Raw genomic sequence first — 25,852 nt, forward strand, 5'->3', positions numbered from 1 at the left:
TGCTTCAGGAAGGGAAACCGGTGTGTCTGTGTTATGAGGCTGTGTCTGTGGTAAAGGAGGACAATATAAATGCAGAATTCAGCCTCTAAGAAAAACAACAGACTACAATCACAGCAGGATACGTTACAATCGGCCCTTTGAGGGCCACCATAATGCTGATGTGGCCCTCGGTGAAAATGAGTTTGACACCCCTGGTCTAGACAAAGCATTAAAGTCAAGTTATTTTGAGAAGTGATGGCCAATTTCAGTGACAGAAAAAACCCAAACAAACCAAGAATCAACAGAAGAAAGTTCATTTGTAGTTCTAAACATATTTAGGGTGTTTTTTTTTTTACTTGACGTTTTTTCTAATCTATAGCGCCTTATATGCAAATAAGGCGATGACGTCATTTAGTGACTTTTAGCTATTTTTAGGACAGCCAATAGCTACTTGCTTTACTGAGGAGTTGGCAACACTGTTTAAAACAGCGCATGACGATAGCTGTCAATCTGGTAGACCAAAAACCTTTTGTCTACCTTATGTTGGCGAACATTGAATAGAATAATAATGCCTAACACGATCGTATGTGCAATGTTACAACAGAAACGTGCAATAGGGGCGCAGTGAAACCAGTACAGGCTTCATGTGCTGCACCAACACAGAACCAGAGAGCGAGAAGAAAGCAGCATTGATCGTATGGAAATATCTGGAACCCACACACTTTGATCAAAAGAACTGCTTTCCACTCAAGCATAGTTCCAGGTAAGCACTGCGGTAAACTTAACATTGTTGCGTAGATAGAGTCAAGAACGAGGCAGTAAGAGCAATTTTATTCAAAGTGGACAAATGGCGATGCGAAGCTAAATCACTCTTTGCTCCTTAATCAACTACACAGACCAAGCAGCGCTAGAACATTACAAAAACACCAAGGACAACATACGTTTTATTTTTTACAGAAAACAACACATACACAGTCAAGCATAACAACCATGTAGAACATACAATATTTGTGCAACGGTTTACATGTACTGTATATCTGCGCTTATTAACACCGGAGTGGCGCGTGCCATCCCGAGAGCGACAGCTCTGACTTGGTTTGACTAAGGTATTTCGGTGTTTCACTTGGTGGAATAACGCACACCATTTACTTCGTTTAAAGCTTCACTGGTAAATAAAATGGTCAACACACTGTAATTACCGCGGTCAAGAATATATTGGACATTCGCCTTTTATTCGAATTTTTTTTACGTCTTCTGTCAGTAAACATTCAAAAATAAATTTAATTGTATTAACACACCCTGAAACGAACTGCGTTGAAGGTTAAGGGTACCTAGTGAGTGTACCACTTACCACACGTCTATTACAGAATAAAAGTCCTACAGTATGGGTACGACAATAACGTAAAGATGAAAAAAAAAAAAAAAGAAATGTAAATTATAAAGATTGTAGCAGTGACCTAGCGTCACGTACTCATTATTGCACTTGTATTACAGACTCCAATTTGTACAGTATGAGTACAGTAATAAATTATATCATGTAAAATCATTCAAAATTAATAAATGTTATATAATAACGGTTGCAGTAGTTACCTAGTGATTTTGTTTTCCCTGTTTATTCTTTATTACTGTAAATATTATGTAGGACACTGTGTTTATATTAAGTTATATTAAGTACTATGTCATTTACTAAAATTGTACTGTTTTTTTTTAATTACTGTAAGTATACTGTATATAATGTGTATCCTACATTACATCAAAAGTTTAATGGTGTGGTGTGAGACTTCAATAGATCAAGTCAAGTCAACTTTATTTATATAGCGCTTTTTACAATAGACATTGTCTCAAAGCAACTTTACAAAATCCAGGACCAACAGATACAAAAACCCCTGTTGAGCAAGCCGAGGACGACTGTGGCAAGGAAAAACTCCCTGAAAATTACAGGAAGAAACCTTGAGAGGAACCAGACTCAGCAGGGCCCATCCTTCTTGGGTGGTCTGGAGGATACTTTAAATAAATACACGATTTACACAAAGCATACAAACACAGAATTAAATGATCTAAAAGTTATAAATAGATAAATAAATAATAATAGAGTTGTTATTCGCTCTAGTCTTCAATAAAGTCTGTAGTGAGTTCTTGTCATTCTTGGTGCAATTACTCCAGACCCGTCACATCCGGCAGGAGCAGCATAGTTGTCACGGCAGTCTCGACTTTAATCCTTAACCTCGGCGGGTAAACAGGTTTCCATCAGAATGCCTTTGGAGTAAAACAACAAAGAATGTAGTTAATAATGTACAATGCTAGTTGAGTAAAACAGTTTTACAGAGAGTTTTAGACTCCGGCAGCCCTAATTATTACAGCATAACTAAAAGGGAGAGCAAGCAGGTAACAAGGTCATGAAGGCTTTCACAGGACATCAGCGCCCACCTCTCCACCGAACAGAGGCGGGAAGATTATTCCAAAGTTGTGGAGCTTTGTAAGAAAATGCTCTTCCACCAGCTGTGGTCTTTTTAATTTTAGGAACTTTAAGTAACCCTGCATCTTGTGAATGAAGTGGACGCGCTGAGTTGTAGTGATTAATAAGTTCACTCAGATACTGTGGAGCCAGACCATGTAGCGCCTTATAGGTTAGTAAAAGTATTTTGTAATCAATGCGGAATTTAACTGGCAGCCAGTGTAGAGATGATAGAACAGGACTAATATGATCAAATTTTTTTGTTCTAGTTAGCACTCGAGCTGCTGCATTTTGAACTAACTGGAGTTTGTGTATGGATCTACCAGAGCATCCAGTTAGAAGAGCATTACAATAATCTAACCGAGAAGTTTTAAACGCATGGATCATTTTTTCGGCGTCATTAACAGATAGTATATTTCTTATTTTAGAGATATTACGCAAATGATAGAAAGCAACTCTAGTAATATTATTAATGTGTGTATCAAAGGAAAGATCTGAATCTAGTGTGACACCCAAGTTTTTTACATCTGGGCTGGGAGTAACAGAGAAAGTGTTTAGGTTTAGCACCAGGTTAGACAACTTGTGTCTTGCAGCTTTAGAGCCAACAAGTAAAACCTCAGTTTTATCTGAATTAAGTAAAAGAAAATTACACGACATCCAGATGTTTATGTCATTTACACAATCTTCTATCTTACTGATTGTGTCAGTATCATTTGGTTTGGCTGATATATACAGCTGTGTGTCATCTGCATAGCAGTGAAATTTTATGCCATGTTTATGAATAATTTCACCTAGTGGAAGCATATAGAGTGTAAATAATAGTGGTCCCAGTACCGACCCCTGTGGAACACCACACTTTACTTTTGTAGTTTCCGAGCATTTATTATTTACATAAACAAATTGCGAGCGGTCAGTCAGATATGATTGAAACCAAGAGAGTGCGAGTCCTTTAACACCTACTGTATTTTCTAGCCTCTCCAGTAAAATGTTATGATCGACCGTATCAAACGCTGCGCTAAGATCTAATAGAACAAGAAAAGAGACACATCCATTATCAGAAGACATTAACAACTCGTTAACTACTCTAATTAATGCGGTTTCGGTACTATGATTAAGTCTAAATCCTGATTGAAATTTTTCATGAATACAATTTTCATTCAAATAAGAACATAATTGTTTGGAAATGACTTTTTCTAATATTTTAGAGACAAAAGGAAGGTTTGAAATTGGCCTATAATTAGATAAAACATGTGGATCAAGATTAGGTTTTTTAATCAGGGGTTTAATAACGGCACTTTTAAACAATTTAGGTACATACCCAAGGCTAAGGGATGCATTGATTAATGTAAGCAGGGGCTCTACAATAGCTGGGAGTAAATCTTTAAGTAAACGAGTTGAAACACGATCGAGTATACACGTTGATGACTTCGATGATTTAATCAACACAGTTAGTTCATTTTGGGAGATTGGATTAAAGGAATTTAGTTGAGTTAACTCGTTACTATTATCATCACTATTATCACCAATGCTGCTCGGAGTGAGTCCATACTTAACATTGGCAAGTGACACACTTTGACTCTTAAGTCGTATTTTTTGTCATTAAAGAATTTTAAAAAATCATCGCTGGTACAGTTGGGTGGTATATTAGATTCAGTTTCATTGAAGTTTTTAGTTAATTTGGACACTGTCTCAAAAAGGAATCTAGGATTGTTTTTATTTTTCTCTATTAGGGACGAATAATATAAAGATTTAGCTTTTATAAGTGCATGTTTATACTCAGTTAGAGCATCTTTCCAAGCAATCTTATACACCTCCAGTGTAGTGTGACGCCACTTGCGTTCTAATTTCCGTGCTGCTTGTTTAAGTGCACATGTGTGGTCATTGTACCAAGGAGCAAGTTTTTTCTCCCTAATCAGTTTAGTTTTGAGTGGGGCTACGTTATCTAAGGTTGTGCGCAGTACAGTCTCTAGGTTTTGAGTTGCCTGATCTAGTTCTTTAGGTTCTGATGCTGGTATATTTGGTAATTCTGGTAGGCAGTTTATGAACGCTGCTGCAGTTGCAGATGTAATAGTGCGCTTACATTTAAAACGATGTGGTTGCTGTATATCATTGGACAGGGACACTTCATAAATTAGTAGGGAGTGATCAGAAATTAAGTCATTCTGTGGTACAATTTCCAGGTTGTCTATGTTTATACCATAAGTAAGTATTCAATCTAAGGTATGTTTACAGCGGTGAGTGGGTCCTGTTACATTTTGGGTAAAGCCTAGAGATTCTAAAATAGAATCAAACGCAATTTTGAGTGGATTACACTTATCCTCATAATGAATATTAAAGTCACCAACTATTAAAGCTTTTTTAGTTGATAAAACTAATTTAGAAAGAAAATCTGCAAATTCGTTAAGAAATTCTGAGTAAGGACCAGGGGGTCGATAAACAGTAACCAGCTTAAACATACTAGTTTTATCAGATGAACATTTATTGGTTATGTCAGAGATAAGAACTTCAAACGAGTTTGTTAGGGGAGATGATTTTACAGTAAGACCTATGTCTTTATCAAAAAATTGTGGCTATTCCTCCACCACGACTGCTAAGATGTGGCTTATGTTCATAACTGTAACCCGGAGGAGATGCTTCATTTAAACCTAGATACTCATCAGATCTAGCCCAGGTCTCGGTTAGACAATTATCTGTAATTATTTCATTTACAATTACTGTTTTGCATGCAAGTGACCTGATGTTTAGAAGTCCTAACTTCAGATTAGCCTTACTATGGTTTTCATGATGCTCATTTAGATTAATTTTAATTAAGTTATTATGACATACTTTTTGATTTTGTTTTGGCTCACACCTGCCATGGTAAACAGACACAGTCTCAATGGTTTGTGACCTAAGGATTCCAGGTGACTTCCGATGGCGACTCGCAGACAGTTGGTTAGGCCTGTTTGTCTGCTGTCTGGTCTTGACTCTGGATAGTCATTTAACACTATCTGCCGCTACACTAACACGGTGGTAAAGCCTGTCACCTATGCTGCAAGAAATGCAAGCAGCACCCTCCCACGTGGGGTGGACACCATCCCGCTTCAAAAGACCAGGCCTTCCCTCAAAGGTGGACCAGTTATCTACAAAATCAATGCAGTTTTCTGAGCACCATTTAGACATCCAGCGGTTCAGCGACAACAACCTGCTGTAGGTTTCGCCACTGGGTCGAATCGGTAAGGGGCCAGAGCACACTACTGCCTCAGACATCGACCTAGCTAACTCACACACCTCTTTAACATTACTCTTAGTAACCTCAGACAGCCGTAAACGAACATCATTAGTGCCGACGTGGATAACAATCTTTGAAAATCTACGATTAGCATTAGCCAGCACTTTCAGATTTGCTCTGATGTCAGGCGCCCTGGCCTCCGGAATACAAGTGACTATGGTTGCTGGTGTCTCTATGATGGTTGCAATACGCACGTGTCGGAGCTGAGAATCTCCTATAACCAGAGCACTTACATTAACAGGCTTCTCAGCGGGTGGGTCACTGAGTGGGGAAAACCTGTTGGACACGTGCAACTGAGATGGTCGGTGCTTTGCCCTACGACTATGTCGCCGAGACGTCACCCAGTCGCCCCGCTGTGAGGACTCTAATGCCGGAGTCTGGGGTCTATAACTGAACTGCTGGCATTCGGGACTGCTACAGCTGTATCTAAACACTCACTAGTAGTAGTCTGTTCTAACGCCCGAATGCGCCCTTCTAACACTGAGATCTTCTCCGTCAGACTAACAACTAATCTGCACTTATCACATATAAAGTTATCACTAAACACGGAGAAGGAATAACTGAACATGTTGCACTCGGAACAGGGATATAAAGCTCCTGCAGGAGACATAATAACAAAGAAAGGTACTTAGCTTTAGAGGATGAGTTGAAGTTGATAAACATGTTGGTTTCACCGGCGCTTCTGCTGGTAGTCACAGAAAAACGGCTTTAATTCCGGACGAAACAGGCGTTGATAAGCTGAAATATAAAAACCAACAACCAAACAACACAAACGCGCTTCGTTCGGATAAAACGGCTGTAATTCTAAAGGAAAACGGTGTTTATGCGCTGGTGTACAAAATAAATAAACAGAACGCGGTTCCTACAGACAGAAAACGGTTTTAACTCCCCACAAAACAAAGGTGTTTAAGCGCTGAACTACAAAAACAAACAAACACAAACGCGCTTTGTTTCCGACAAAACCGGCTGTAATTCTAAAGGAAAACGGTGTTTATGTGCTGGTGTACAAAACAAATAAACAGAACGCGCTTCGTACGAACAGGAAACGGCTTTAACTCTCCACAAAACAAAGGTGTTTAAGCGCTAAAATACAAAAACAAACAAACACAAACGTGCTTCGTGCGGACAGAAAGCGGTTTTAATTCTGGATGAATAAAATGTTTATGCGCTGAATTACAAAACAAACTAAAACCGGGCTTCGTTCGGATGGCGGTAGCAGAAGTCTTCACAAGATAGGAATTTACGTTAGTAAACAGAAGCGCTTTTTTACAATAGACAAAATAACACTCTATATCAACTATGCGCGAAAGATTAACGCTTAAAACATACGTATATAAAAAGTTATTTAGCTAATGGCTACAAACAAACAAACAACTAGGCTACAGTCTCAGCGTGCGTACCACCGGAAACCGGAAATTATGTATAGATGTATTCATCATCATTATGAAATTATTATACAACCCCAAATCAGAAAAAGTTGGGACAGCATGGAAAATGCAAATAATAATAAAAAAAAACCACAGAGTTTCTTACAGTAGTGTTAAAAAAAATAGCAGTGATTTTAAAAAAGTGAATAAAGCACAAAATCATTATAATAACTTTTATTTCCATAAATGCAAATGCACTGAAAATACTACACTTTTAATTCTAAATCAAAACATTAACAACATTTAGCCAGTTTGTGTTAATCCTTTACAGAAGGTTAAGAAAAATGAATATTAGGCCGTTCAAAAAAATAGCAGTGCCAGCTTTTTCTTTAAAAACTCAAAAAATATAAACTTAAAATGTTTGAGGTTTCACTTTACTTTAAATTACTGAACTAATATTTATTGGCATAACAATTGTTTCCGAGACCTGTGTTGCATGGAGTCGACCAACTTCTGGCACCTCTGAACAGGTATTCCAGTCCAGGATGATTAGACTACATTCCACAGTTCTTCTGCAATTTTGGGTTTTGCCTCAAAAAAACGCGTTTCAGATTTCAGCCCACAAGTTCTCTATGGGATTGAAGTCAGGGGATTGGGCTGGCCACTGTATTACCTCAATCTTGTTTGTCTGTAACCAAGATGTTTTGGGTCATTGTCATGTTAAAACACCCATTTTAAGGGCATTTCTTCTTCGACATAGGGCAACATGATCTCCTCAAGTATTCTGATATATTTAAACTGATCCATGATCCCTCGTATGTGATAAATAGACGTAACACCATGGTATGAAAAAAATCCCCATATCATAGTTTTGTACCACCATGTACCACTGTCTTCACAGTGTACTTTGGCTCGAATTCAGTGCTCGAGGGTCATCTGACATACTGTCTATGGCCACTTGACCCAAAAAGAACAATTTTGCTTTCACCAGTCCACAAAATGTTGAGCCATTTCTCTTTGGACCAGTCAATGTGTTCTTTGTGAAATTTGAACCCATTCAGGACATGTCTTTTTCTTAACAACGGAACTTTGCAAGGAGTTCTTGCTGGTAAATTGGCTTCACTTAATCATCTTCTGTACTCACTGGGAACTTCAGATGTTCCTTGATCTTTCTGGAGGTGATCACTGGCTGAACCTTTGCCATTCTGGCTATTCTTTGATCCATTCAAACAGTAGTTCCACGCTTCCTTCTGCATCTTTCAGGTTTTGGTTGTCACTTTAAGGCATTTGAGATCATTTTAGCTGAGCAGCCTATCATTTGCTGCACTTCTCTGTATGTTTTTTCCCTCTAAAATCAACTTTTTAATCAAAGTACGCTGTTCATCAGAACAATGTCTGGAACAACCCATTTTACCCAGTATTTCAGAAGGAAATGCGCTATGACCAACCTGTGCAACATTTGCCACCCTCCTTACCTTAAATAAGGGCCAAAATTGACACCCATTCTTCTGCAGAATGAATGACTTCACCAATTGAACTCCTCACTGCTATTATTTTGAACAACCCCCTTTCAATCAATGCTTCGATTACTCAGAATGAACGGCATGCATGTCCTAATTGTTGGGTTTGTTCTGTTTTAAATACTCTACTACACTTTCAAGTAAATTTTTTGCTATGTAGAAATAGCATTTCTACTAAAAACATTGATTTATCAAGTTAAGGGTGTTGGACTGCTATTTTTTTGAACACCACTGTATATTTTATTTTATTGCAGACAGAATTAACCTGAGAGATTTAATGTTTTGTCTGGTCAACTTCATTTCTTTTTTAAATAAACATCCATTTCTGCGTTTCAGGCCTGCAACACATTCCAAAGAAAGTTGGGAAAGTAAAGCATTTAACACTTTGTAACGTTGCCATTCCTTTTTACCACACTTAAAAGAAGTTTTGGCACTGAGGATACCAAGTGATTTATTGTTTCAGGTTTTATTTTGTCCCATTCTTCCTGCAAACACATCCTAAGATCTGCTACAGTACGGGGTCTTTGCTGTGGCATTTTTTGTTTCAAAATTCTCCACACGTTCTCTATTAGGGACAGGTTAGGACTGCAGGCAGGCCAGTCCAGTACCCAAACCCTCTTCTTCCGCAGCCATTCCTTTGTAATGTGTGCAGCATGTGGTTTTGCATTGTCTTGTTGAAAAATGCATGGATGTCCCAGGAAAAGATGACGTCTTGAGGGCAGCATATGTTGCTCTAAAGTCCCAATGTACTTTTCTGCATTAATGCTGCCATCACAGAAGTGTAAATGACCTTTGCCAAGGGCACTGACACGACCCCATACCATGACAGAACCTGGCTTTTGGACTTGTTGCTAATAACAGTCTGGATGGTCCTTTCGTCTTTAATCCGGAGAACCTGGGGTCCATTTTTTCCTAAAAAGACCTGGAATGCTGATTCATCTGACCACAATACATGTTTCCACGGTGTGATAGTCCATCCTAGATGCCTCAGAGCCCAGAGAAGTCAACGCCACTCCAGGACATGGTTAACATAAGGCTTCTTTTTTGCACGGTAAAGTTTTAAGTGGCATTTGTGCATGTTACTCAGTATTGTAGTGCTTGACAAAGGTTTGCCAAAGTAATCCCTTGCCCATGTGGTTATATCAGCTATTGTTGAATGCGGTTCTTGGTGCAGTGCCGTCTGAGGGATCGAAGATCACAGGCGTCCAGCTTAAGCTTGTGCCCTTGGTCTTTATGCACTGAAATTCCTCCCGATTCCTTGAATCGTTTATTTATATTATGTGCTGTAGAGGTAGAAATATGCAAATCCCTTTCAATCTTTCTTTGAGGTACATTGTTTTTAAACATTTCAATCATTTTCTCATGCATTTGTTGAGAAACTCGAGATCCTCCGGCCATCTTTGCTTATCAAAGACTCCTTTCCTGGATGCTGCTTTTGTACCAAACTGTGATTACAATCACCTGTTGACATCACCTGTTTGGAATCACATCATTCCCCCCCCCCTTTTTGGAATGTGTTGCAGGCCTGAAATGCAGGAATGGAGATATATTAACAAATGAAACAAAGTTGAGCAGAACATAAAATATCTTGTGTTCAAATGGTCTGCAATCAAATAAAAGTCAAAGTAAATGTAAGAAACACTGCATTTTTATTTTATTTGCATTTTTCATACTGTCCTGATTTGGGGTTGTAAAATAAATAAAATTTTTGTTTCCACAAATACATTTCGTGGTATTTGAACGACATTGGTTTGGGTATTCTGACATGGCTAATTAACAAATTAACAATGGTTACCAACTTGCTAGCAGCTATGGAAGCTTTTACAGCTAGATTAATTTTGGGTTGTTTTTTGTTTGTTTGTTTGTTGAGCTTAGATTTTAGACTTAGATTTTTATTAAAGTGTTTTTTGACATTTTAATTTAACTGTAAAATGTCTTGTGCATCATTTCGACTAGTGTGACTAAGCAATGATGAATGCCAAACAAATGTGGAATATAAGATGTATATGTACATTAGATATGTAAAAAAAAATTCTTTCTTTATCCCATTATTAGAAAAATTAAGAAATTTATACTTTTTTAAAGTTGTTTTTACATAATATTAGGTGAGTGGTCCTAAACTTTTGACTCATCAATGTAGACCCCCTATTGTGCTTAAAATTAATTAGCAGACACAACAGATTATCCTCAATCATCTTCTAATTATAAATTCACCCTGATGTAAAAAACCTATTTCTGGAAAAGTCAGGCTATTTAATAAAATGCAATGAAAACAAGAATATGTGATTTTATTTTATTGCATTTTATATAGCTGACAAAATTACATTCCATGGTCTTTGTTATTATTACTCCTAGGTGTGATTTGAGTAAGAAAATAGATACATTGCTCTGAGATAAACCTGCTTGTCTATTATGAAAATTATAAGTTTTATCCTGGTCAAAGTCTCAAATAGCTGTGATTTAAAATCACCGTAATGTAAAACCACATTAAACAGAAACTGATTATATTGTTTCTTATAGAGGTAAAATGTCTTTAAAGTAGCCTCAAAGGTCCAGCAATGCTTATTTATGTTTTCTGTCCTTTCTTCTTTTTTAGGTTGTAAATGTTCTCTCAGATAACTGGCACTGTGTGCTGTGATGCTGGAGGATGGCACCCGAACATGGGGAGACATGTGCCAAGATTCACACCCATTTTTGTTGTTTTGGCACTGTCAGTGTTTATATTGCTTGTCTGCAACATTACATCACTGGAAGTAAGTACATCCTTTTTAGAGCTCAGCATGTAAATAATAACAACCTTGTGCCTTTGACCCTCAAAATATTTGCCACAGATTTGACATGTGCAATATTTAGGCTACAGTTGCAATCAGATCTGTTCCATTCACCTTAACAGATATTAGGGTGATGTGTATAGAACTGACGTTGGGACACTTTGGAGTGCAAAAATGTACAAATTAGTATCTTTAATTTAGCTTTTTGAGTGTGTTACAGGCATCAATTTATAAATTTGTCAGACATTGGAAACACTGAAAATCTTTTTTGACCTTTGTCTGTTAAAAACTTAAACATGTACGTAGTTTGTTAATTCACTTGAACCTTTATTTATTGTATTTTTAGAAAGTGTTCCAACATTTCTGGAAATGGGGTTTGTACATGCAAGGAATTTTAATAACAGAAGTTGAACATTATTTTGACTATATAACCTCTGATAAGTGATTTTATTAAGTGCTAAACATGCTTTTGACACTTCTCTTGTGGAATCTTTAGTTGTTCCTCTCATGCAAAAGCTTTAGGCTCATTAAAGTTTGATGGCAACAACTTCTATCTTCAAGTCCCACTAAAGACTGTGGGATTTAAATCTGGAGACTGAGGAGGCCGTTAAGGAAACTCCAGGGCTAATTCCATAACCAAGCTTTGGTTGGCTTGGAAGTGTGCTTGGGATTATTAACTTGCAAAAAGGTTCAGTTTCACTACAGAAGGTATAATATTTCTGCCCAAAATGCCTTGGTAGTTTTGTAAATCTATGAAAGCAGTCACACGGTCATGATTGCCAGTTCCAGTCCTACACTTTTGTCCCAGTTTTGATTTGTCACTCCATAGAACTGTCCCAGAACTCTTCAAGCCTATGCAAATTACTTCTAAAATATTCCAGTCAACCCTTCCTGTGCTTCTTGGTCAAGAGTGTCATGCTTTGTGGAGACTGGCCAAGAAATCTTTGGTTGTCAAATGATTTTCTTATGGTTGCCATTAAAACATTTGTCCCAGCCTTCATCAGGACATCCTTTAAGTGAGAGGTTTTTCTTCATTGTGCTGATGAGATTGCTAAGGCATCTGAATGAGGTTTTTGGGCTTTTTCTCCTATATCAAATTACTTTTAAAAACTTTTAAATTGCGCAAATACTTTTACAATTTCTAGACAGTACTTCCAATGGTATCTCTAAAAATGTTTAAGGTCTTGGTAATCTTATGTCCATTTTATGACAGCACCTTAGTTTACCTTAAAGAAGGCATTATTAATTTTCTTTTTTTTGCTGTAACTTTAGACATTAAAGCAGTCTAGCTTTGCAGAAAAGTTTTGTTCTAAATCCATATTTTCTTTGAGGAGGTTGAATATTTTGATTGTAACTGTTGGAGCATGTTTAAATTGATGTATGGTAGCTTTGACCTGCCAGTAAAGCATTGGAATGAACATGTCCCCCATGAAAATTCTGCACAACATTTAGCATCTAAGTAACTTTTATGTGGAATATGTGGTCAAATTTTAAAATTTTAAATATGATGTTACTAATTGATGTTGTTTAATAATGATTCCTTGATTAGTGGACTGTCAATCATCACCAAACAAAACAGAAAACTTCAGTGGGTATTGTTTTCACATTGATCCTCAAATGCTGTGGATAGATTTTGATTTGCATTAGAAAACCATACTATAATATGCCAAACTAAAAAGTGGAATTGTGTGTGGAAGATAATTGCTCATATTCTCTTTGCTTACAGAAGTGGAACTGTCAGGCAATGTCCACTTTCTACCAAATCCAAAACAGCATCCATTCAGCCTTCAGGTCTGCTGAAACCCTGTGGCCGCTAGAACTCAACAATACATACTGTGCTCACCTGGGCCAGGAACCCACCTTACAGGAGATCAGAGAAGAGGGATATCTGCTCAATTCAATTTCATGGCCAGGCCCCCCAGAGAAAGACCTGCCTTTGCGCCTCAGCAGTGACCCTCTTCAGAGCTATTTTGTAATTCAGGGCTCATCAGAGCAGCGGGTAGGCAATCAGCTTGTGGTTGACGTCCATATGCTAAATTTTATGGGTCAGCCTAAGAAGCATGGTGGAGATTTCTTGGTTGCACGGCTGCATTCACCTGAGTTGGGTGCTGGAGTTGCAGGTCAAGTGCATGACCACTGCAATGGCAATTATACAGTGCTCTTTCCTCTTTTGTGGGCTGGCATAGTGCAAGTAGAAGTTATTATGGTGCACCCCAGCGAGGCTGTGGTTGTGCTAAAGCGCCTGCGGAAGGAGCAACCAGATAGAGTATATTTTAAAAGCTTGTTTCGCTCTGGCTTTCTGTCGGAGACCACAGTGTGCAATCTTTGCCTACCGCCCAAGCAGCAACCACTCTGTAATTATACTGACCCCCAAACTGGAGAACCTTGGTACTGCTACAAACCCAAAATGCTTGGTTGTGACACACGAATCAATCATTTTAAAGGGGGCTATAAGAAAAGCCTACTTACTAACTACGAAGCACAGTTCTTTCAAAGGTAAGCTGCCAGTCTGCTCTATTTAAACAATTAGTACATTTCTTGGCCAACATTTTATCTTCATTTTTTTCTCCTGAACTAGTCCCTTTCAATTCATGATTGTACAACCTCAGTTGTGACAGTATGGAAAATGCATAAAACATTTCCTACATTTGTTTAATTGCATACAATATGAACCCAAGGTATTTCATGTTGTGTCTAGTCAAATTCATTTTATTTGCTAATATATATCCACACCTGCATTTTAGGCCTGCAAAACATTCTAAAAAGTTGTCATGGAAAAGCATTCAGCAAATGTAATATTGCCATTTCTTCTCACAACGCTTCTCATAATGACATTTTGGCACCAAGGATAACGAGCAATGGAATGCTTCAGGTTTTTGTGTCCCAGTCTTCCTGCTAACACGTTGTAAGGTGTGCAACAGTATGGGTTTAGACTGCTGCACCACTTGGGTCCCTGTCCCATAAGATTTTAATGTGTGCCTTTAGTGCTCTGTCTAGTGGAGACCCTTCACATGAAACTTTAAAACTCTGTCCTAATTGAGCACAGGGGCACATATGGTAACAGCACAGTATCTTTACCAAACTGTTACCTTCAAGATATAGGTTCATAGTTTATTTATGTAATTAATTTTTATAAAAAATTCATACACCTGTGAGCAATGGACAGTGTATAAACAGTAAATAGACAATGGAATTCAATTATTAGGAGTGTTCATTTTTGGTTATAAAGTGTATGCTTTCTCTAAAAGAAATAATGTAATAATAATATAACTAATGTTCTAATGTACTAATGTTATTTTTTGTGTTTCAGTGGTGTGAATATTAAAGTTCCTATACATGCATCAGGGATGTACAATGTGACTGTATTACCTGGAGTAAGAGGTAGGTTTTAAACTTAATAAAACTTTAATTTAGTAATAAACAGAATAAAATCTTTGTGACCCCACCACATTTCTTAGCAAAGTGGCATTGAAAGACGTAAGGAAAACATTTAATATAACCTAAACTATGCAGGTTTTAACCATTACAGAAGTTGGATTGATCTTTGCGAAGCTCCATTTTCATTGTTTAATTGCTGAATTGTAAAAATCCTCTGCTTGCCTGGCAACCCCATGTGGTGCACCAAAGGCCAGTTAATGAACAGCTGCACCAGCAGTATTTGTTTTGCATCCTTTCTGTGTATAATCAGTAATAAGAATTATTTATGTATTGTTTAAGCTAATTAATCTTTTTAATTTATTGACTATGAATCATTATTGGAGTACTTTTTGTTTTCTATATGTTGGCATTTCTGGTAAGGTAAAGGTGAGTAAAGACATGTTATGAGAAATTGATATTTTGGCATATTAGGTTAATCTGACAGCAAAAACTACCAAAGTCCAACCTTAAATCAAGATGAATTTATTTAGAAAAAAAAGTTGGTTCATCAAGAAACAACTATTTTTAACAAAACCGAATTCTGCCGAATGGTATACAGTGGATATAAAAACTGTCTACACACCTGTTAGAATGAGTACAATGAGTAAAACTTAATGCTTTGCTGAAGAACCTTTTGATTCAATGACAGCATTTGGTCTTTTGAGTAGGAGTGTAGGAATCACAGATTTTCAGCTAGATTTAGGCTCTGGCTGGGCCATTCCAAAACTTTAACAAAAGAATGTCTTTACCCCAAGATGATTAATGTGAAGATGTGCTTTGGGTCGTTGTTGTTGTTAGTCTTCAGCTTATTTAGCAGAGGGCTAAAGGTTTTGTGCCAAAACTGACTGATATTTGGAACTGTTCAAGATTTACCCCCACCCTGACTAAAGCCCCAGTTCCAGCTGAGGAAAAACAGTGATGTGTAGTGTTGATTTTCACCAAACATATTTTTTGGAATTATGGCCTTGGTTGTTTAGCCTTGGTCTTATCATATTGTAACACATTTTCCCACATGTTTTTGGCATGTTTTTGCAAAATGTAGCCAGGATTGGATGTTATTGCTTGTAAGAAAAGGCTTTTGTCTTGCCACCCTATCCCACAGCCCAGATATGCAAAGATTACCACATGTAGTACACAACTAGTATTTGCAAGAAATTCCTGCGGTTGCTTTAATTTTACTGTAGGCCTCTTGGCAACCTCTCGGATCAGTTTACTTCACATCCAGATTTTGATAATGTCACTGTTGTGCCATATTTTATTCACTGTGTTCCACAGTATATGTAATGCCTTGAATTTTTTGTACGTTTCTAGCAATGAGATTCTTTTGATGCTTTCTAAGCTCTTTGAGTTCCATGGATTTTGCTTTAAGATGCAACTAAGTAAATGTCAGGAAAATCGGACTAGAACAGCTAAACATTGTATGGGTTAATCAGATTTACAGTAATTGGTGGCAGATGTGTACTGACTATTTTACATAAGTTTGAATGTAATTGGTTTATTCTGAACACAGGGTGTGTGCACTTATTTTATTTTTTTTTCCCTCTAAACAATTTTATTTTTTTAATTGAAATGCACAGATTAAAGGTCACATTAAAGGTTGAAATAAATCCCAAATTTTTTTTCCTAGTCTGTTTTTCGACATCACAAAGACCTGACATTTTAACAGGGGTGTGTAGACTTTTAAATCCACTGTAAATATAAGGTCAAATTCACAAAGTTGAATCAGTTCATCTGGACTCCCATCATCCTTTTGAGCACAAACTAGGAGTCATCAGGACGCTGCACCACCGGGCGAACAGCATCCCCACAGACACTACGGCCAAGGATAGAGAGAAATCTCATGTCAAGAAGGCCCTGGGTGAATGTGGTTATCCCAACTGGGCATTCGTAAAAGCGGGAAAAATGCCCAAACACAGCTCCAGTGGATCGAAGGGAGGAGAACAACCGCGGGCTAAGCGCAAACCAGTGGTGATTCCGTATGTGGCGGGAGTATCGGAACAATTAAGACGGATATTCTCCAAACACCGTGTTTCAGTTGCTTTCAAACCCCAGAACACGCTACGCCAGAAATTAGTTCACCCTAAGGACCGGGTTCCTCGACACAAACAGAGTAACATAGTGTATGCTGTTAGGTGCCGGGAGGATTGCCGGGAACTGTACATCGGGGAAACTAAACAGCCACTGGCGAAACGGATGGCCCAACATAGAAGATCGACCTCTTCTGGCCAGGACTCTGCGGCCACTCATTTAATGATGAAGATGTGCAGATCCTTGACAAGGAGGAACGCTGGTTTGAACGTGGAGTCAAAGAGGCCATTTACGTGAAGAGGGAATGACCATCTCTGAACCGGGGAGGGGGCCTGAGAGTACATCTCTCACCATCATACAACGCCGTAATTGGAGCGTTACCCCAATCATGTGTGAAAGACACACATGGCCATTGTAATTAATGGTCATTGTGAATTTCATATAGACCTGATCACCAGTTCCATTGTTATGCAATGGGCGGTGATCGGTCGTTATGCAAATCAACTGCATATAAGGTTGGGGTATTCAACACCAGCTCAGACTGAAGAAGTCATTTGGATTGAGTGACGAAACGTATCTCTACAACAAACTTGTGTCCAGATGAACTGATTCAACTTTGTGGATTTGTGTACCTGGATTATTGAGCATGCATCAACAGATAAGGTCAAATTCTTAGTTATCTAGTTCTTCTTAGTTATCTTCTTAGTTATTCTTTAACATGGGAAAAACAAGAAAATACACAATTCAAGGGAAAAGTTTGTTGACTTTCCATCAAAAATCCCAAAGTGTTATAGTTAAAATTCCTACAGTACATAACACCAAATAGTCACCATCAATGCCATCGAATGCCAACAATTTATTGGTAAGGCTTGCCAGTAAAAAGCCTTTACTTGTTGTCCAACCACAAATGTTAGTGCCTGATGTTTGCTAAATGCTACCGAGACTTTGACTAGAACCTTGTTCTTTGGGTCAGATGAAATTTAAATTAAAGCTTTTGGTAATAAACACTCAAGGTGGGTTTGCTGTAAAAAAGAAGGATGTCTAGGGTGGGAAGAACCTGATGTTAACTGGTAATTATGGGTGTGTTCGAAAACCTAGGGAGCTCTCTACATAGACAGCATTTTACGTCATACTACTCATGCTCCCGAGAAGGAGGCTGTTCGAAATCCTAGATGCCTTAATATGCTTGCTAGTTAGGTATCCTAAAATTTCACCTGTATTTTGACTCAAGAACGAGTGAGCATCCGATGCTGCCTTAGCAATGGAGGCAATCCCAGCATTCAGTGCGGCACAACTTCTCTCACAGAAAAATAAAAAACATGGCGGATGGTGCGGAGGAGTTATTTTTGAACATAAATAAATTATTATTGATTTTTAATTTATATGTATGAACTTGCACAAGTGTCATTTATTTGCAAATTCGGGCTTGTCAGCGAATGTAACCTCATGAATGGCATGAGGCTAACCATGTTAGCTTAGTTAGCGAAAACTGATGGAATCTTTGTCTAAAAAGTGCGTTTGAATAACATGCCTTATAAGTCAATGACTTATTAGAATCCTCTCTACCTGCCTATGAAGGCAGTAAGACAGCAAGGCAGCTCACTAGGTTTTCGAACACACCCTATGATGAAGGATTTGTGATGTTTTAGGGCTGTTTTTCCTCCAAAGGCCCTGAGAACCTTTTAATAAATTCTTAACAAAAGGCTTATCTCTTTTGCTTCCCTAAGGAAAAAACAAAGTAAAAAGAATTAAACTCGCCACCTCTGGATACTACTATCATGACTTATGGAGACCTTTGAGTGGGAAAGTCATGCAACAATTCAATGACTCATCAGCTATAACACAGTGTCTTAAAGGGAAGGTTGTATACATGTTTGGAGATTCTACTGTACGGCAATGTTTTGAGTATCTTAAGTCCTTTGTTCCTGGTAAGAGCCGGCATCTTTAAATGTTTTTTCTTGTTTATTTGCCCTTACTTTTCTTATATTTCTTATTTTTTCATACTATGTCTCTTGGTGTGTCTCTTGCAGAGCTAAAAGAGTTAAACCTTCACAGCCCTAAGAATGTGGGGCCATTCATGGCTGTAGACATTGCAAACAGTATACTTTTAAGCTACCGTTGCCATGGGCCACCAATTCGCTTTACTTCTGTGTCCACCTCTGAGCTGCACTATGTAGCAAATGAGCTGGACAGAATTCGGGGTGGACCAGACACGGTGGTTCTTGTGGGTGTCTGGTCTCACTTTAGCACCTTTCCAGTAGAGGTGTACATCCGGCGCCTCCGGCATATCCGTAGAGCTGTAGTGCGTCTACTGAACCGTGAGCCGGCCACTCTGGTGGTCATTCGAACTGCCAATCTGCAGAAGCTTGAGCCAGAATCCAGCTTATTTAATAGCGACTGGTTTTCTCAGCAACAGGATGTTGTGCTGCGCGCCATGTTCCGAGGACTCAATGTGCGTCTGCTGGACGCCTGGGAGATGACACTGGCTCACCACCTTCCCCATCAGCTGCACCCACCCCCAGTCATTGTTAAAAATATGGTGGACCTGATCCTGTCTCACATCTGTTCTGTCAAAAAAAAAAAGAAGAGGATTTAAAAAAAGATTAAAACATGCATATAAGGGATAGGTAAGGATCTGAGAAATAGTGAAAAAATACAGATTATAAAATATTAGTTGTACAGAAATGAATGAAGGTGATAATCATTAACTTGTAACAGTTTAAATTGCTTTAAATTAGGGAAATACTTTATAATTGCTAACAATAATTTTATCTTTTCGAGTCGAATCACAGACCATTCCTTTAAAACTAAGACTGAGTAGTTCAGACAAAACAAAAAGTTAAAGGTGTAATGTAACCTTGAGTTACATTACAATCCAGGGCAGCACAGTTGCTCAGTGGGTAGCACTTTTTCCTCACAGCAAGAAGGTCTTGGGTTTGATTCCCAGGTGGAGCAATCCCTGTCCTTTCTGTGTTGTTTGCATGTTCTCCCCGTGTTAGCATGGGTTTCCTTCGGGAGCTCCGGTTTCCTCCCACAGTCCAAAGACAAGCAAGTGAGGTGAATTGGAGATACAAAATTGTTCATGACTGTGTTTAAAATTAAAGACTTGATCTGATAAATCTTGTCATTTTACGTGGCCTACCACTTCGTGGCTTAGTTGCAGTCGTTCCCAATCACATCCACTTGGTTATAATAGCACTGACAGTCGACTGTGGAATATTTAGTAGCGAGGAAATTTCACGACTGGACTTGTTGCACAGGTGGCATCCTATCACGGTACCACGCTGGAATTCACTGAGCTCCTGAGAGTGACCCATTCTTTCACAAATGTTTGTAGAAGCAGTCTGCATGCCTAGGTGTTTGTTTTTATACACCTGTGGCCATGGAAGTGATTGGAACACCTGAATTCAGTGATTTGGATGGGTGAGTGAATACTTTTGGCAATATAGTGTATTTATCAATATTGATAACCAGTCAACTTAATGTTGGACTAAATGTGAATTACAAGGCCTCCCAAAACTAGCTATGTGCTTTTGTTAACTATGCCAAAAATAATGAAAATGCTGTGCCAATGTTACTCACATTATAAAAGCAAACTTAGAATCTAATTTACTTTGCATTTTTTAAAAGTACATTACTATATACTGTTAACTAAATCACTAGGAATGTACTAAGATTGTGTACCTGTAACCAGTGCAATGTATAGGCCTATTAGTTGCTAACCAACTTGGCTTCAAGTTCTGGGTTTTGGTAATGTTACCTAATCTGCATAAAATGGTTATGAGAGAATATTTGTATTTTGTTTCATATTTACACTGCTGTAGCTAGCCAGTATGTTCATTTGTTATTGCTAAAAGTTATTTTCCATACTACTGTACATACTACACTGTGTAAGAATACATGACACAGTGTAAGAATACATGACACAGTGTAAGAACACACATTATTTACTACAAATGTTTGTTCATGTGATGTAGTGGTCTGTTAAGCTAGCCCTCAAACTCGGTACTGCTGTAATGAACTGGAATCCTGTTGGGGTCTTTCCTTCGGTTCATCCATTGAATTGGACCCAAGAAGACCCTGACAAGGAGCAATGATAAAACAGACAATTAATGAATGAACCCTGATCTATAGGCCAGCCTGAAGCCCTTATAAAATAGGTTAAAGCAGTTGATGGAAATGAAAAGAAACTGGGTGCAGATGTACGTGGGCTTGGAAGCAGATAAAATAGTGGACTTTGTGGTTTGTTTTATACTTACTAAATTAATAATACATTTCCAATTTGCATATTCATAAAGGTTATAAATTATGGCCTTTTTTTATGAGAATTTTTTTTTGCATCACAAAAATATAATCTACAGAGTATGGTGTACAGATATGTGGTTTTAAATTCAGTTTAAAGTCACTTAAACATTTTAGCAAGTAATACTATTAAATAATGATTAGATGATGGACAATTATTTTGTTTTTTGCATTTGATTAGCTGATGGAGAATCCACAAAGGAGTGTTTTTAGAAGTCTTACCTTAATGCTGAACATACTAGAGCACCAATTACCTTTCATTGATATTCATGAAATTTGTAATGGTCATGAATAAAAAGGGTTCCATTTAAGTTTTGCACAGACGGTCTGCTCTGTACATAAGGCATTTTGTTTAGCTGTGATGCAGATAACAATGATTTACTTGGTAATTCAGAGATCAAATGGATATAATGAAGCACTGTGGATTCATAAACCATTTACAGTGGGGTCAAAAAGTATTTAGTCAGCCACTGATTGTGCAGGTTCTCCTACTTAGAAAGATGAGAGAGGTCTGTAATTTTCATCATAGGTACACTTCAACTATGAGAGACAAAATGAGAAAACAAAATCCAGGAAATCACATTGTAGGATTTTTAAAGAATTTATTCGTAAATTATGGTGGAAAATAAGTATTTGGTCAATAACAAACAAGCAAGATTTCTGGCTATCACAGACCTGTAACTTCTTCTTTAAGAAGCTCTTCTGTCCTCCACTCGTTACCTGTATTAATGGCACCTGTTTGACCTCGTTATCTGTATAAAAGACACCTGTCCACAGCCTCAAACAGTCAGACTCCAAACTCAACCATGGCCAAGACCAAAGAGCTGTCGAAGGACACCAGGAAGAAAATTGTAGACCTGCACCAGGCTGGGAAGAGTAAATCTACAATAGGCAAGCAGGTTGGTGTGAATAAATCAACTGTGGGAGCAATTGTAAGAAAATGGAAGACATACAAGACCATTGATAATCTCCCCTGGGGTCAAGATCTCATCCCGTGGGGTCAAAATGATCATGAGAACGGTGAGCAAAAATCCCAGAACTACACGGAGGGACCTGATGAATGACCTGCAGAGAGCTGGGACCAAAGTAACAAAGGCTACCATCAGTATACACACTACGCCGAAGGGACTCAAATCCTGCAGTGCCAGGCGTGTCCCCCTGCTTAAGCCAGTACATGACCAGGCCCGTCTGATGTTTCCCAGAGAGCATATGGATGATCCAGAAGAGGATTTGGAGAATATCATGTGGTCAGATGAAACCAAAATGGAACTTTTTGGTAAAAACTCAACTCGTCGTGTTTGGAGGAAGAAGAAAAATCCAAGAACACCATACCTACTGTGTAGCATGGGGGTGGAAACATCATGCTTTGGGGCTGTTTTTCTGCAAAGGGGACAGGACGACTGATCCGTGTTCAGGGAAGAATGAACGGGGCCATGTATCATGAGATTTTAAGCCAAAACCTCCTTCCATCAGTGAGAGCATTGAAGATGGAACGTGGCTGGGTCTTCCAGCATGACAATGATCCCAAACTCGGGCAACGAAGGAGTGGCTCCGTAAAAAGCATTTCAAGGTCCTGGAGTGGCCTAGCCAGTCTCCAGACCTCAACCCCATAGAAAATTTGTGGAGTCTGTGTTGCCCAGCGACAGCCCCAAAACATCACTGCTCTAGAGGAGATCTGCATGGAGGAATGGGACAAAATACCAGCTACAGTGTGTGCAAACCTGGTGAAGACTTACAGGAAACGTTTGACCTCTGTCATTGCCAACAAAGGTTATGTTACAAAGTATTGAGTTGAACTTTTGTTATTGACCAAATTTACAAATAAATTCTTTAAAAATCCTTCAATGTGATTTCCTGGATTTTTTTTTCTCATTTTGTCTCTCATAGTTGAAGTGTACCTATGATGAAAATTACAGACCTCTCTCATCTTTCTAAGTAGGAGAACCTGCGCAATCAGTGGCTGACAATACTTTTTGGCCCCACTGTAAGTGCCATGTCTTTTAATTTATTTTTTAAGCAATACAGCTGCCAGTCAGAAAGCTAAACTTTGTTAAGTGCCTAGTTACCCTTACTTTCTGTTTCAGTCAATGTTATGTAATTTGTTAAATAATTTCTTTAATTGGAATTCATCTTAAATAACTGCTTTACTCTGATCTAGGTCATGGTTGGTTCAGAGCCTTCTGGAAACACTGGGAACAAACCATTTGTTACGAGTGGCAGTAGGCCAGTCAAGGTTTTTTGGAACCACAACGCAAACACCACACACAGAATTCAGAGATAAGATTTAACAGGTTTATTGAAGACCACAAAAAAAAAATCTAAATACCCAGGGCAGGAGAGACTTTTGAAGAAACAGCGAGGGAACCAAGAGGCTGGGATGGCAGCAGGAGAAGGGAAGGGCTTGTGTCCAGAAACAAAAGAAGCAGGGGATCCAGGAGAAAACTAAAATTAAGTAAATTAGAGTTCAGGATTAAGGTGAGTCGATCAGAAACAACAGTGGCGTCAACGGACAATCTGGTGAAGACTGGAGAGAAACCAGGGGTTTTCCCTTGTCTTTCACACAGGTGATCACATATTAGCAGCAGTAAAAGACTCTATCCGACTTTCCCTTCTTTAAACACGACCGATTGTGTGAACGCCTGGCCAGATTAATTCGCATTGGTGTGCTATCGTGTAAAACTACATTGGTGTGCTAAACTACTGTGTCTTCCATTTTATTTTTTAACAGACAGTTAAATTATAGGTGGAGAAATGAAGCAGTACGGTTTTTTTTTTTTTTTTTTTTTACCCCTTTTTCTCCCCTTTTAGCGCATCCAATTGTTCAATTAGCATCGTGCTTCCTCTCTGTCTATGCCGAACCCTGCCCTGACGGAGGTGATTGAAGCTAACCCGTATCCCCTCCGAAACACGAGCAGCAGCCAGATGCATCTTTGCCACCCACACATTGACGAGTTTGGCGCCACCTAGCGTTGCATGCGGAGAGACACACCCTAAGGGCACCCTCTCCCATCTCTGTGTAAGCGCCTCCAATCAGCCGGCAGAGAACGCAATCGCATTCTGACAGAGAGAGACCCACATCCGGTTCTTTGTCCCACCCCCCACATGAGCAACCGGCCAATCGTTGCTCATATAGCCACTCAGCTTCGAACCGGTAAAGCAAGGCTGGATTCGATACCACGCTTCTCAGAATCCAGCCCTGGTTGCAGCGCGTCTCTTTTTACCGCTGCGCCACCTGAGCGGCAGCAGTACGGTTTTTTGACATATGCTGTTTGTTAGCTTAGTTCTCTTTTAATTACTTTGCATATAATTTAAAAAAAACTTAAAAGGCGGGCTACCTAATTCCTTATAGTTAGAAATAAAAAGTGAATGTGTGATAATCTGTACTGGATTGGTGTGTTTCTGACTTGTGCTCAGTATTTCGGGAGGTGGCAGCCCAACTGTGACCCTGACCAGGTTTAGGTGGTTATTATAACAATAGTGTTAAATGAATGTAGTAGTCCTGCAAACCTTAAGCTTTAATTTAGATAAATATTGGGAAGAAACTTTCAACAATCGAAACACTTATAGGAATTTGTCTAATTCCTTGAGTGTGCTACATTATTTTCATGTTTGCAATGAAATTCTGAATCAGAGAATATTTTTTGCAGTAGATGTCTAATGCCAAGTTCATACTACATGACTTTCCAAGTCGTCAGGTAGCTGTACAGTTCACACTACACAACTGGAGCTCTTGTAATCGGGAGTCTTTTAAGTCGGTGTGGCTTTCACACTACACGATCTATCACCACCTGGAATCGCAGGCGAGCTTCTCAGGTCTCTCAAACTACGTTTTGTCACAAAAACAAATGCGAGAAGTGCAGAGAGGTTTATAGAACAGTCAACTGTTAACAGAACAGTTAAAATATACTTATTTTAAGAAGCATGGTAATAAGCATTGTAATAAATATACATGATTTTTCTGTAGTAGCGAAAAGAAGGTAAAAGAAAATAAATTGAATGATGAGACAATTGTAATAAAACATATGGTATTGTAATCAGAAAAAAACAGACCTGACGTATTTAATGCCACGTACTGTACAATAGAAAAATATTGGGGTGTTGGTGTAACAAGATTTAATAAGTTTTGGAAGTCCTATTGAACTCAACAGTGTCCCAAAAAGGAAAGAATGTCAAGCTGTCTTTTGTTGTCATGATATGCCAATTCACACTGTCTGTAAGTGTATTTTTTACTTTGTTCATGTTTCAAAATTGCACAAACAATAAACATGCTTTATGCTCTGGTCATTTATTTTCAGTACAAGAATCATGACTTAGTAATTTACTAGTTATTTGATGAGTCATTAGCTTCTTTAAATGTCATATTAAGGTTTCAATCAAACAAGAAGGTCCTGGGTTTTATTACCAGGTGGAGCAGTCCAGGTATGGAGTTTTCGTGTTCCCACTATGTCTGACTTTGTAAAGTATCATCTATTGTCACTTGAGACTTAAGTTTTCAAAACAGCTAATTAAAGTTTGAATTGCAATACAAAATAAAGTTTTTAACCAAATGAGTTTTTCATCACATCTATACATGTTTTAAAAAAATTAAAACATGTTACTGAAACGGAAACACAAATATAAATCAAACAATGACAATTTTGTAAAAAGTTGTTGTGGAAAAATATGGTGAGATAATAAATGAAAACAAAAGATTACAGTTGACTGAATTGGAGCATTTATTGGCACAATCATGGGTTCTTACA

The 25,852-nt window shown here is 38.3% G+C and overlaps 1 protein-coding gene across 1 annotated transcript; it reads left to right on the forward strand.

Moving 5' to 3' along the window:
- Positions 1-653: 653 nt before the first annotated feature.
- Positions 654-20,597, forward strand: nxpe3 (neurexophilin and PC-esterase domain family, member 3). Its single transcript, XM_063005603.1, has 6 exons — positions 654-742; positions 11,189-11,345; positions 13,090-13,859; positions 14,674-14,744; positions 18,536-18,736; positions 18,839-20,597. The coding sequence occupies exons 2-6, from the start codon at positions 11,196-11,198 to the stop codon at positions 19,402-19,404; spliced, it is 1,758 nt and encodes a 585-aa protein (XP_062861673.1). The 5' UTR covers positions 654-742; positions 11,189-11,195; the 3' UTR covers positions 19,405-20,597.
- The last annotated feature ends 5,255 nt before the right edge of the window (positions 20,598-25,852 follow it).

Source organism: Trichomycterus rosablanca, chromosome 12 (assembly GCF_030014385.1).
Source record: "Trichomycterus rosablanca isolate fTriRos1 chromosome 12, fTriRos1.hap1, whole genome shotgun sequence".
In the NCBI taxonomy this organism is placed as follows: Eukaryota; Metazoa; Chordata; class Actinopteri; order Siluriformes; family Trichomycteridae; genus Trichomycterus; species Trichomycterus rosablanca.